This window comes from Ceratotherium simum, chromosome 5 (assembly GCF_057802395.1).
Source record: "Ceratotherium simum simum isolate JZ-2026a chromosome 5, ASM5780239v1, whole genome shotgun sequence".
NCBI lineage: Eukaryota > Metazoa > Chordata > Mammalia > Perissodactyla > Rhinocerotidae > Ceratotherium > Ceratotherium simum.
The window spans coordinates 41,459,875-41,474,469 of NC_141904.1; the positions used below are offsets into that span (position 1 = coordinate 41,459,875).

General features: G+C 44.9%; 1 protein-coding gene across 8 annotated transcripts in view; it reads left to right on the forward strand.

The window, feature by feature from the left end:
- Positions 1 to 9,764: 9,764 nt before the first annotated feature.
- XYLB (xylulokinase) overlaps positions 9,765 to 14,595 on the forward strand; it is a 48,614-nt gene continuing 43,783 nt past the window's right edge. For all 8 annotated transcript variants that reach the window (XR_015552197.1, XM_087430732.1, XM_087430735.1 and 5 more), the window contains exons 1-2: positions 9,765 to 9,856; positions 11,161 to 11,243. Coding sequence is in view for 7 of the 8 variants with exons in the window: in XM_087430732.1 (XP_087286858.1) it covers positions 9,800 to 9,856; positions 11,161 to 11,243 (140 nt within the window). In the remaining variant the exon portion in view is untranslated. The remainder of the gene's footprint in view (positions 9,857 to 11,160; positions 11,244 to 14,595) is intronic.

Genomic DNA, 14,595 nt, shown 5'->3' on the forward strand with positions numbered 1-14,595 from the left:
GAGATTAGCATGTGAATTGGTGAACTGAGTAAAGCAGATGGCCCTCCCCAATGTGGGTGGGCATCGCCCAATCCAATGAGCACTTGAATAGAACAAGAAGGCAGAGGAAGGGCAAATTCACTCCCGGCTTGAGCTGAGACACCAGTCTTATCCTGCCCCCTGAAATTGGCACGTGGGTTCTCCGACTTTCAGACTCAGATGGGACTTACATCATCAGCTCCTCAATTCTCAGGCCTCCAGACTTGGACTGCGTTACATCATGGGCTTTCCTGGTTCTCCAGTTTGCAGACAGCAGATTGTGTGACTTCCGTCCTCCAAAATTGCATGAGCCAATTCCTATAATAAATCTCCCCTTACGTAGATCTATCTATAGCCTATTGGTTCTGTTTCTCTGGAAAATCCTGAATAATACAGCATCTATATAAAATTGTACAGCAAAGAGTATACTTAATGTTAAAATTTGAAAGTATTTTCTTTGAGATTGGGTACAAGAAAGTCTGTGCTCTCACTACTTCTATTCAGCAAGTTCCAGACATCCAAGCCAGTGCAGTGAGACAAGAAAAAGAAATACAAGTATAAGGATTGGGCAGGGTGTTAAAAAATTATCATTATAGTTGCAGACAATATGAAGGTCCATGCAGAACATTTTTAAAACTCTATGAAGAAATAAAATGAATGATAGAACTAGCCGGTCTCCAAGCAGGTTTTCAGTCCAAATTCACACATTGCTTATGAAGTTCTTGGGAGTGTGCTAGCCAAGGAGGCAAGCCTCCTTTTCCATGTCCAGGCCCAAGCTGACACCCAGACTAAGGAGTTGGCCTTTTACCAGATGTCCACACCAAGCAGTGTCCTTATTAGGGAACTTCTGGAAGAGCATAGAATATGAGACGAGGCCTTCAAATTCCAAGGCACAAAGATGGAGACCTTAGAAAGGGTTACAAAACTTCACTAAGAGATGTTAAGAGCTCAACATCAAATAAAGTTGTTGAAGAGACGAGAAAGATCTTTGATGGAGCAACGTGAGAAGAGATGCCATTCCCAAAGCATGGGACACCTTTACCCCTGAAACTGAGAGCGAGGGTGAGTGAAGCTCAATTTAGCATCTTCCTCCCCCTCGTGTTTCCACACGCAGTCTCCAAGACCTGTTGATTCTTCCTCCCAAAATATCATTTGGTTCTGATCTGTTCTTCCCTTCTTGTTGCTGCCTCCTTATGATCAAGCCTCTAGGTGTACAAGTATCAGTTTACAGGAAAGCTAGGGGACAGGGGAACATGTTAAATGGCACCCCAGGGGTGCATTCAGCAAAATCCATATTGTAAGAAACCCTATGGAACAAACAACTCATTTTCTGCAACAAATAATTCCCAAAGGAAAAAAAAAAAGAAAAGAAGGGGAACCTACAGATTAAGGGGGACTTAAAATGTGTACCAGCTGATCAAATGTGTGGACATTTTTGGATCCAGATTCAAACAAATATTTACAGCATTTAATGAGACAATGGAAATTTGAATACTGACTTGATAATACTAAGAAATTATTTTAAATTTTCTTTTAGGTTTCACAATGGTCTTGTGGTTGTTTTTTTAAAAGGTCCTTTTTTAAAAAAGATACATACTGATGAAATGGCATGACATCTGGAAATTGCTTCAAAATAATAATAGAACGGGGGAGATGGATGGGTGCGGGACTGTGGATGGGGCAGGATCGGCCATGAGTTGATGATTTTGGAGCTGGGTGATGGGTCCATGAGGGCTCATTATACCATTCTATCTACTTTCATGGATTTTCAAAGTTCTCCTTTAAAAAGGTTTTAAAATTTTAATGATGTAAAAAAGGGAGAATGATTTGAATAAGACTAAGCACTACTTGTGAAAACAATTTTGCCAAACTAACCCTCTTTATAATTGTGCAGCAAACATCAAATGTAAAGTGTTGTTTTCTATTCTACATTTTTTCAGAAAATTTAGGCCAGCAAAATCGACATTTGATTCACACTTTACATTTATTATAAGAATTAGCACATGTATACAATTATATGTTGTTAAATATTGTAACATTAATATATTTTCACAATTTTAGTTTCATTTTTCAAAATAAATTCCCAGTTAAAAAAAAATTAAAAAGCAGGGGCTAGACCCATAGCGTAATGGTTAAGTCCAGTGCACTCCACTTCGGCGGGCCCAGATCCTGAGTGTGGACCTACACACACTTGTCAAGCCATGCTGTGGCAGTGATCCACAGACAAAATAGAGGAAGATTGGCACAGATGTTAGCTCAGGGCTAAGCTTCCTCAGCAAAAAAAAAAAAAAAAAAAAATGGCAAAACCTGGCCACGTTGTTTCCCTGCTCAAGTCTTTCAATAGTTTCCTTTTATCCTCAGCCACTGACACTCCCTCTGAAGGAGGGACGCTGGCTCTTCTGTTCATCTCTCTCATCCATTTGGATGCTTTAAAACATGTCCTGGATGAAGAGGTGAAGGACAAGTCCTCACATTGGACCCAGGGTCCCGTGTGGAGACGGGGTAGGCTCAGGGAGCTGCCCCACTGTTCCGAGCCTTGACAGGACCTGGTGGCTGTGTCCTGGATGTCTGAGGTCAGCGTCACTTTAGACTGGATTCTGCAACCCTACTGGAGGCCAGCAGCTGTTCTTGCCCCCTCTGAAGACCTACCTGGTGACGAGGCCTGAGTGCTGTGACAGCAGGGCCTGGTTCAACGTTGTGGTTTTATCTCTTCATGACGGGTTTTTTTTTAGTTTCTGATGATGTTTTTTTCAAGAGGTTTGTCTTTTTCTCTGGCTTCAAAACTAGCCCTTGGATTATTTATCTTTTTGTGTATTTACTGTTTTCTCGTTGCTTTTGTCCTTTTGTTCCTTCTTTCTGCTTTCTTGCAGCCTCATGTTTTCCTTTTTTTCTAACCTCCTGAATTATGGGGTGCTTGAGTTTCCCAGGGCTACTGAAAAAAAGTACCATCAACCTGGTGGCTTAAAATGTAAATTTACTCTTTCACAGTTTTGGAGGCTAGAAGTCTGAAATCAAGATAATTACAGGGCTGTCCTCCCTCTGGAGGATCTAGGGAAGAATCTTTCCCTGCCTCTTCTTGCTTCTGGTGGTTGCCCGCAATCCTTGGGATTTCTTGGCTTATAGATGCTTCATTCCAATCTCTGCTTCCAACTTCTCATGGACTTCTCCCCTATGTGTCTGTGTCTGTGCCCAAATTTCCCTCTTCTTATAAGGACACCAGTCATTGGATTAGGGCCCACCCTAATCCAGTATGATCTCATCTTAATTTGATTACATCTGTAAAGACCTTATTTCCAAATAAGGTCACATTCACAGGGTACTGGGAGTTACAACTTGAGCATATATTTTTGGAGTACACAATTCCACTCACTACATGGGGTTGGTTAATTTCTTTTCACTCTTTAAGGAAAGTATTCAAGAATATGCACTTACTCTGAGTATATCCCAAAGGTTCTGATAAAGATGTTTTCATTTTCCTGCTTTTCAAATAGTGGATTATATTTTGATTTTCTCTTTAACCCACTAATTGTTTAAGAGAATGATTTAAAAGTCCTAAGCAGCTTGAGATTCCTCCCCCACCATTATTGCTACTTTGTTTGCCTGTTTTCTTTTTCTTTATTCTTTTAGTCCAAAAGTTAAAAGTTCAAAATACAGACTTAATTAAAATGCAAATGTCACCCCCTAACCGCTAGTTTCTAAATCCCTCTTGGACAGATGATTGTTAATAACTTGGAGTGTATCTTTCCAGACCTTTCTTTTATGTATATGGAACTACTGGGTTTAATTATCTGCCTCACATGCTCATGGATTGGGGGAAAAACAGATCCCATGGGGTGAATGCAGTAAAACCAAAAAAATGGAAGATATCCACACCAACATTTAATTTTCCTAAATCGAGTTTGCTTCTAAGGTGAGTACAAACACAGAAACAGCAGGCATATTCACACTTTGGTGAAAATAAGCACTTTTCTCCTCAGTGTTGTTTAGAATCTGTTTGCTTAAATGTCAAAGTCCATCCAGTTCTCTCCAGGCATAAACACAAAATCAGCTTTAAAAAACTCTTAACCTCAGCTGCATGAGTTACTTATTTAACTGGAGGCAGGAACCACCCCTCCCCCTCAAACTTGGACAAACAAATCTGTGTGACGGTCCCCCACTAAGGGTAATAGTTTAGAACATTTATTTCCACTCATAACAGCTTCCCGCTGATCTTACAAAGAATTTGTCCCACCTTTGAGAGAGAACAGACAGAAAATGATTTAATTTCTAACATATCCCAAGATGAATTTTCTATAAAATTTCAGACAGATGTAATAAATTAGTGAATCTGAATTTTAATTGATTTGTCTATTTTATTCCCAAATTAGGGATAATAATTTCCGATTATTTTTGATTCAGTGATTTTTATCTTGTCTTAGAAGTGGAAGGTATAGATCTTAAAGCTAACAATATATTCCTTTTTTGTGTGTGTGTGAGGAAGATCAGCCCTGAGCTAACATCCATGTTAATCCTCCTCTTTTTGCTGAGGAAGACCAGCCCTGAGCTAACATCTATTGCCAATCCTCTTCCTGTTTTTTTTTTTTTTCCTTTTCTTCCCAAAGCCCCAGTAGATAGTTGTACCTCATAGTTGCACATCCCTTTAGTTGCTGTATGTGGGACGCCGCCTCAGCATGGCCAGACAAGCAGTGCGACGGTGCGCACCCGGGATCCGAACCTGGGCTGCCAGTAGTGGAGCACATGCACTTAACTGCTAAGCCATGGGGCCGGCCCCTACCAATATATTCCTAACTTTTCACTCTTTTTTTTTGTGAGGAGGACCAGCCCTGAGCTAACATCCAATGCCAATCCTTCTCTTTTTTGCTGAGGAAGACTGGCTCTGGGCTAACATCCATGCCCGTATTCCTCCACTTTATATGGGACACTGCCACAGCATGGCCTGACAAGAGGTGCGTCGGTGCGCGACCGGATCCGAATTGGCATACCCCGGGTGGCCACAGTGGAGTGCGCGCGCTTAACTGCTTGTGCCACCAGGCCAGCCCCCTAATGTTTCACTCTTAAAACTACTCACTTAGAAAAAAATATATAAGCCTGGGTGGCTTCAATAGTTATCAGTACTAATGAACACACCTTTAGGCTGAGTGGGATAAAAACAAGTCTGCTGTTTTTACATGAACAGAATATAACACACTGGAATTTAAAAACAATGCATCTTTATGAAGAAAGCATATTTTCTTCAGGACTTTTCTCAAAGAAAAAGGTTTATTTTGGGAAAAATCCATGTTTACTTTGAGAAAAATCCATGTTGGGGCTGCAAACTTCAAAGAATGAAGAGATATTTTGGTGGTGTTTCACTGGAGAGCAGAGTATAAGAACTGAATTTTTGTTTGTCTCCATTTTCCTATTTTACAGTAAGTTTTCATTATTATATTTACTAAATGAAAAGTTTTTTCTTTTAAAAGCTTACATCTAGTGCTTACCCTTGGATGGATTAGTTTTCACTGACTTCTGTGTCTTGATGTAATTTATTCAGCTGACAAACACCCAATTCAAAGAAGAAAATGATTCCATCAAAGACCCTGCTAATAGAAGAAATGTACGCTAATATCTTTGTAGAAAATGTCAAATAATAGCTTTGCGGCCTGGGAGTGGGAAACACAAACAAGATCAAAAAGCTTAGACAATAAGGAGAAAAACTGATGGAATTTGTCATATTCAAATTCAAGATTTCAGTCCACAAAGGGCAAGTTGGACAAAGTTAGCAGATAAATGACATATTGGGAGAAGATATTTTCAACAACTAAAACCGACAGGGAACTTATACTTTGAACTATAAGAAATTCCTGCAAATCCATAAGAAAAAGACAAAAATTCCCAACTGAAAAATGGGCAAAGGACATAAGAAAGGAATTCACTGAATGAGAAATCCCAAATGGCTACATGAAGAGATGCTCCAATTCACCAATAATGAGAGAAATGCACATTGAAACAAGAAAGAGAAATCACTCGTCCCCTATTAGACTGGCAAAAATTAAAAGGATGGAAATGTTGAGTACTGTATATAGGATGTGGGGATAGAGGTACCCTTGTGCGTTCCAGGTCAGAGTGTAGACAGGACAGCCATCCTCAGGAGTAATCCGGCACTCTGATCAAACTAGTTATGCACATGTAGTGTAAACCTACTCTTGAATGTAAAACCCAGAAAAATTCCCTCACACAGGTCCATAAAGCCATGGATGAGGACATTCCGTGCAGTGCTGTTTGCATTAGTGGGGAACTGGAGTCCACTCGGGTGTCCCTCAGGGGCAGCCTGGACAGTAAAATGTGGGTCCAGCACACCAATGAATATGATGGAGAGTTAGAAGCAACCAACTAGATCAGGAGTTCCCAAATGTTCGCATATCACGGCACCCTTAGACTCTCAACAATTTTTCACAGTGCTCCTAGGCCAAAAGAAACGGCTAACAGTCCTGTTTACTAAGTGGTTAGGATCAAGCAGCTTACTATATATTTATGTCTTAACAACTCAGTAGTTGTTTGAAGAAAACAATACACATAAATTGGAGGATAAAATATTTCATTTCTTTCTTAAATAACCAGAATTACTAAGAGGATGTGTGTGCCTGTTGAGCACTGAACAACTTCTCAAATGCTGGGATCAGGTTGGACACTGCCGTTCTTATTCTGTTTCACCTTGATTTTCCTACAGTACTTGCTTACCACCGTGACTGCTGAAAATGCAGATTTGCAAAGATATGATGTTATATCATAGAAAGGAATGTAGCACAGTGTAACATTGGAACTGTGAACTACCTTAAGTTAGCAGTTCACGTGGTGCCTGACAGATGTTGAGTATCACCGTGTTTCCCTAGAAAAGTAAAGATAACCTGCTGCACCCATATGGGTTCCCTGCAGCTTCCCAGAGCACCTTCGTGCACAGTTTTGGAACCACAGAATTAGATATACATATAATAATATGAATAAACTGTAAAAACAGTGGTGAATGAAAAAAGTACTTAAAAACTAAGGCCTGTGGGGCTCCACCAAGTCCGCTCTTGCTGAGGGTTCAGTGACCTGCCTCCTCAATGGTAAACTGAAGGACAGGTTTCCATGCAGCATTTGACACTGTTGAGCCCCACCTCCCAGGCAGGTTCTTCCACTGGCTTCCACCACACCCCTCTCTCATGGTCTCTCCCTGCGTCTTTGACTTATCCTTTGCAGTTCCCTTTGGGGGTCTCCATCTGTCCCACTCTGAGTCATTTCTGCACATTCTAGCCTACTCGCATTGGCAACTGATAACTCCCAAATACTGTCTTCAGCCTAGACCTCCTTCCTGAGCTGGAGGCCACGTCTGCAACTGCCTGTTCAACTTCTCCACTCAGACATCCCACAGACACTGCAAACCTACCACGTCCTGACAAGCTCATCATCTTCCCCCCAGGTCTTCTTCTGCTCCCATGTTTCCTAACCCAGAGAATGGAACCACCCTCCATCTGGTAGTGGCCTGTGTAGATTGCAATGGTGGTCCCAATTCTTCACCCCTCGTGCATCCACATCCTTCCATGGCCTCATCCCCACTACTTGACTTTGGGCTGGTCATGAGACTTTGGCCAGTGGCATAGAAGCAGAAGTGCAGTATGTCAGTTCCAAGCCTAGACCTTCAGAGCCTCACGTGTTTGCCCTTGCCCTCGTCTGCTCTGCTGCTTTCATGAGAAGAAGCATGCCTGGAGTACCCTGTTGGTCCCAGGAATACCAGGATGAGAAACACGTGGAGCAGAGCCACTCTAACTGAGCCTAGCCTAGATCAGCTGACCCCCATCTGACCTGCTGACATGTGAGGGACAATAAAAGATCGTTGTCTAAGCCACCAAGTTTAGGGGTGTTTTGTTATGCATCAACGGTTAACCAACCAGGTCACCTAAACCAGAAAGCATTACCTTTGACTCCTCGCTCTCTCAGTCCACGAGGTCCCCAGAGCCTCCTAAATATCTCTTGAATCCATCTATTTCTCCCCGTCCTCAGCACCTGTGCCCTACTTCAGGCCTCCTGCAACCACATTCTAATCCATTTTCCCTTCCTCCCCTTTGCCCACATTCTCCACACAGCATCCTGAGCCAGCTTCCTAATATGCAAATATGATCACGTGACTCCTCTTCTGTGGGCCATCTTGCCTTCAGATTGGGGTATCAGTTAGGGCCTGGATAAGGGAAGGAGCCTTGCTAGGGACTGTGGGCATCCTGGTCACTGTGAAGAGACACCTCCAGGGCAGTTCTGCTTTGTTTCCAAGTCAGTGCAGGGGTTCGTGAACAGATTCTGTGCAGGGAGGCAGGTTCGAGTTCAGCTCTGAGCATAATAAGCAAAGGATCAGCCTCAGGCCACGCACCAGCACTTCCTGAGGGTTTCCCAGAAACCCCTCTGCTTCTGGGTACACCTTTTCAGAGTGTCAACAGAGAGGACAACATGAGAGGCAGCGACAACTTGGAATTAAGATTTCTGTCTTCATTCCTTGCTAACGGATCGAACTATGGATGTGCAATCTCCTGATGTAGGTAAATGGGCTTTCAGACCTCCAGTCTTCCCTGTGAAACGGCTGTTACATCAAAAGAAAGGATGAGTTACCAGAATGGGGTTGGTGCCACAGCCAATAGAGAAAGGCACCCCTGAACAAGACAAGGCCTCCCTGTGAGGCAGCTTGAGAAACAGCCAGTGGCCTTGGCCTTCAGGAGACATTTCTGTATTGCCACGGGCCTTCTCACAAGGCTGCCCAGCAAATTGTCTTGTTTAGCAGTTAAACGTGGATTCTGGAGTCAAATTTACTGGCTATGGGCCCAGCTCTGCTATTGATCTCCGGACCTGGGGCCAAGAGGAGGACCTGGGCTCCAAGCAGCTCAAGTTCAGCAAGAGAGAGACACGTAATCAGACCATTGCATCAGGGGCTCTGATGGGCCGGGAAGCTCCTGGGAGAAGCATCTCAGCTAGATGGGTGTTAGGAGGGCTTCCAGGAAGAAGTCAGTCCTAGGGACAAGAAGGACATGACTGGGTGGAAGGAGGGGAAGAGAAAGTGTCCTCAGCTCTGTGAAGAAAGGGAGTGGTTCTGATTTTGGCTCTCATCCCCGTTCCCTGTGCCTGGCACACATTAGACCATCAACACTGGTTGACTGCAGGAACGAATGAGCCCCTCCGTGGGGCATCAGGAGTTCTGATTCTAAATACAGAGGTGGAATGTGGCACATGGCAGAGCTGGGGAACCACTCAGATTTGCTGGGTCAAGACAGGGCCTATTGGAGCCCTATCCAACCCCAAGGCACATTTCCCTGTGAGCCCCGAGTCACCACCATGAGTGGACAGCTGCTCCAGTATCCAAGAGACAGCCATGGGGGTCTCTAGGCCCAGAGCCACCAGAGAGACAAGCAGGGACAAGCCGGCTTAAAGCTGAAACCTGTGGCCCAGGTGTCATTTGAGGGAAGCCAGGCCGCCTTAGGGCAAGGCCTGTCCAGAGAGAACATGAGGATGGGGAGCAAGCGTAGGGTGAGGTTGGGAGGGAGCGGGCTGCGCAGGGGGTCCCCGTCTTTTAAAGGTTCGGGGCCGAGGCCGAGGCCAGACGTGCGTCCCCACCCCGGTCCCCCGGCAGGCGGCGCCAGAGCCGGAGCCCGCCTGTGCCTCGGGTCCAGGAGTCCGTCCGGGCGGGGCGAGGGGCGGGCCCCAGCGTCTCTGGGCGTTGGAGCGCGGCGACAGTCACGCCGCGGGAAGGACAGACGCACGCGCCGCCGGACCCTCCGCGGCCATGGCCGAACACGCCGCTCGCCGCTGCTGCCTGGGCTGGGACTTCAGCACGCAGCAGGTACCGTGGCGGGCCCCGGGTCCAGGCGAGCCGGGGCCGCCTCCTCCGCGACGCCGGGCCGGCTGGCGGCGACCCGGGCGCCGGGAACCCGGGGCCGAACCGCGGGCGCGCCTCTCTCTTGGGTTTCCCGGGGATCCGGCGCCCCCTGCTCTGCAATGCCTTGCCAGTGCCGCCCGCCCGCAAGGTGCGACCGCGACCCCGCCTGGACCCCTGCCCTCCCGGGAACGGCGGGCGCCCCCACCCCACCCCGGCAGGATCCCGCGGCACGTGGCGGGAAAGAGCCCAGAGGGGCCGGGGGCCCTGGAGTACTCGCGCGCCGTCATGGGCACCGAGTGACAGGGACCCGCAGGAGCTCAGCTGCTGTAAGACAGAGGAACAGACAGACGGGTAGACGTGCACACAGGCGTGACCAGTGACCTGGAACCAGATCACTGCTTGAAACCTTTTTTTTTTTTTTTTAATGAAATGGCAACAGTGTACACATGAACTTTGTTCCACCCTGTGACATCCTTGGTTTGCACCAGTGTGCACAGGTCAACGTGCCCAGCACTGCTGGCTAGAGGATTGGGCTGTGCTGCTCCTAGGGCCCTGCAGACAGGCAAACAGAGTCCAAATTTGCCTTAAAACTGGACGTGGGTGCCAAGCGGCTCCTTCTCCTGAACTTGGGAAATCAACACAGCTGCAGTCAAACCCCTCTCCTCAGATGGGTCAAGGGAGGCAGGCCTCAGCCAGTCCCTGACCAGAAAGTCCTGTGGGACCCTGGAGAAGTCAGGTTGCCTTGCTAGACCTCAGTTTCCGCATCTGTCCAGAAAACCCCTGAGTTTGGAGGTCTGTTCCATTGGGACGCTGTAAGTCTCTGGACCATGATCATGGCCTATGGGAACAGCCCAGGGGCCTTGCCTGGTGTCTCAGATCCTTGCAGATGTGGGCCTTAAGAGACATCTCCAATTCCTTCCCCTTTAGGACTTTCTCAGACCTCCTTGCCAGACGCAGGAACTAGCTCATCAATGAACACCTATCTCTAGAGGGCCTTGACTTTGGCTGTTCAGGGGGCAAAGATTTCTTGAGCTACATGGGTGTTTCTAGTTAGCCTCAGCTTCTTCATTTTACTAAATCTTTGGGTATGTCCCCAGATGAGGCCTCTGTTGCCATGGTTACAGTGATGCTCCCCAGCCTTCCAGGAGGTCTCTAGGGTGAACCACTCCCTTCTAGGGTGCTGGGCTTCACCTAGTGATGTTAGTACCCCTGGGCCAGTGTAGACACTGAGGAAAATTCTGTACACCATTTTTTAAAATGCCTTCCAGGTGAAAGTTGTTGCTGTTGATGCAGAGCTGAACGTCTTCTACGAGGACAGTGTGCACTTTGACAGAGACCTTCTAGAATTTGGGTATGTACCTAGTATGCTTGTTGTGTGTTGCAGGGATTGGTTTTGGGATCCTCCCTCAAACTTTTACATTCATAGACAACACTGTTCTGGCTTCATCAAACTGCAGGAGTGGTGGTCTTGGTAGAACTCTCAGCATCTTTTTTCAATGCCTACGATAGGCTCTCCTCTATTCATTCATTCATTCATTCTCATATATGCAGTAGGTATCATTGTAGACTTATTTTGTTCCAAGCACTGTGCTGGGTGCTGGGATTTGGTAGGGAACCAAAAAGAGGCATGGTCCTTGCTCTCAGAGTTTCCTCTTGAGTGGGGGAGACTGATGTCAATCAAAGAATCTCACAAAAGAATATTTGCTTATAAACCCAGATAAGAGAAGGAAAGGAACTCACTTCTCCAAGCACTTATTATAAAGAAATGTGACCCGTACTTGGAAGAGGGAGTCAGGGAGGGTCCCTGAGGAAGTAGTGCTTAAGCCAAGACCTGAGTGAGTGAGGTTAACCAGGTGATGGAAGGGAAAGAACATTCCAGGCAGAAGAAACAGTGTGTGCAAAGGCCTTGTGGCAAAAAAGAGCACTGGTCATTCATGGAATTGAAGAAGGCCAATATGGCTGGGGAGCATAGTTTGTCTTCATTCTAAAAGCTGTGGTTGGCCACTGAAGGGCCATAAGGAGTAAGGAGGAGATGTGACATGATTGTATTTTTGTTTTGGAAAGATCTCTTCGGGTACAGGGGGAGAGCAGAAGGAATGTGGCCGGAGTGCATGTTGGGAGACCATTGAGGAGGTTTTTGTGGATCATCTGGGTAAGAAATGATGGTGTCTTGAAGGAGAGAGAGCTGGGTGGTAGAATTGACAGGTCTTGGTGCAGAATTGAATGTGAGATGTGACCGTGAGGTTTCTGACTGGCCTTCAGGATGGATGGTACACTGTGGAAGAGAATTGGTTTTGGGGGAAAAGATCATGAGTTTAGCTGTTGTGTATTAGCTTGGTAGGACTGCCAGAACAAAATACCACAGACTGGTGGTTTAAACAATAGAAATTTATTTTCTCACAATTTTGATGTCTGAAAGTCCAAGATCAAGGTGCTGACTGGGTCAGTTTCCTCTGAGGCTTCTCTCCTTGGCTTGCAGATGGCTGCCTTCTCGCTGCATTTCACATGATTGTCCCTCTGTGCATGCTCACCCTGGTGTTTCTTGGTCTGTGTTATCTGTGTCCTAATCTCCTTTCCTTATAAGGTCACCAGTCATCCTGGATTAGGGCCCACCCTAGTCACCTCTTTGTAACTTAATTACCTCTTTAAAAACTGTGTCTCCAAATACAGTCCCATTCTGAGGTACTAGGGGTTAGGACTTCAACATAACAATTTGAGGGGGACAAAATTCAGTCCATAACAGCTGTAGATTTGTTGATTTTGAGGTGGCTCTGGGAGGTCCTGGTGGAAGTGTCCCTCTGTGTCTGTTTTAGATATCACTTCCTCTTTGAAGCCTTCCCTGCTGGCTCTTCATGTTCCTCTCACTGCTCATCACGTCGTGTTGCCATTTTTCCCCCTCAGCTGACGTGCCTCCTTTGAGCTGAGGTTGGAAGCCATCTTGCTTTCATATTTTTTATTACTGCAGGCCACGTTATGTTTGAGTTTTGGTAGTTTGTGTTTTTCAAGGAACTGGTCCATTTCATCTAAGCAATGAAAATTGTGGTCTAGAGTTGTTCATAATATTCCTTTATTCTCGGGGCCCCGGTGGTGCAAGCGGTTAAGTGCGCGCGCTCCATTTCAGCGGCCTGGGGTTAGCAGGCCCGGATCCCGGTGCGCACCAATGCACTGCTCGGGAAGCCATGCTGTGGCGGCATCCCATATAAAGTAGAGGAAGATGGGCACGGATGTTAGCTCAGGGCCACTCTTCCTCAAGAAAAAAGGGGAGGATTGGCATCAGATGTTCGCTCAGGGCTAGTCCTCCTCACAAAAAAAAATATAAAAATAATAATAATAATATCCTTTATTCTCCTTTGATGTCTATGGCATCACTAGGGATGACCCTTTTATCATTTCTGATATTGGTAATTTATCTTTTTCTTTTTTTTTCTTAGCTTGGCTAGAGGTTTATCAATTTTATTAATCTTTTCAAAGACTCGGCTTTTATTTCATTGATTTTCTCCACTGTTTTCCTCTTTTCATTCTCGTTGACTTGTGATCTAATTTTCATTATTTCTGTTCTTCTGCTTGCTTTACACTTAAATTGCTCTTCTTTCTCTAGTTTCCTGAAGTGGAAGCTTAGATTATTGATTTTAGGTCTTCTTTTCCAATATATACATTTAATACTATAAATTTCCTTCTAAGCACTGCTTTAGCTGCATCCCACAAATTTTGACAAGTTGTATTTTTAGTTAGTTCAAAATATTTTTAAATTTCCCTTGAGACTTCTTTGACTTTTATGTTATTTGGAAATGTATTGATTAATTCTCCACATTTTCCAGCTATCTGTCTGTTGTTGATTTCTAGTTTAGTTCCCTTATGGTCAGAACATACATCATATGATTTGTATTCTTTTAGATTTTTAAATTCCCTCTCCCTCACTCTCTTCCATTCAGTGAGTCATTCAGTCCTCTCCACTAGACATCTTGGGAAAAAAAAAAAAGGTCTTGGGGCCAGCCCAGTGGCGTAGTGGTTAAGTTCATGTGCTCCGCGTTGGTGGCCCAGGGTTCACAGGTTTGGATCCTAGGCACAGACCTACACACTGGTAATCAAGCCATGCTTTGGCAGGTGTCTCACATATAAAGTAGAGGAAGATGGCCACAGATGTTAGCCCAGGGCCAATCTTCCTCACCAAAAAAAAAAAAAAAAAAAAAAGGTCTCCATAACCAAAATACAGTATTGCTTTTTTTCTCAAAGTTACATTTTTAAGATCTTTTAAACCAGATATGTACAGCTCTAGTTCATTCCTTCCCCATCCCCAGATCACTTTCTAGCCTTGGAGGTTTTTTTTTTTTAATAATTTATTGAGGTATAGTTGATATACAATAAACTGCACATATATGAAGTATACAGCGTGATAAGTTTTGACATATGTGTTCCTCCATAAAACTATTACCAAAGTCAAGATAATAAACATTTCCATCTCCCAAAAGTTTCCTTACTCCCCTTTGCAATCCATCCCTCTTCCCCACCCCCAACCCCTGGCAACCACTGATATGTTTTCTATCACTATATATTAGTTTGCATTTTGTAGAATTTTATATAAAGGGAATCAAAATTGTATACTCTTTTTTTATCTGACTTATTTTTTACTCACCATAATCATGTTGAGATTCATTCATGTTGTTACATGTACCAGTAGTTTGTTCTTTTTATTGTTCAGTAGT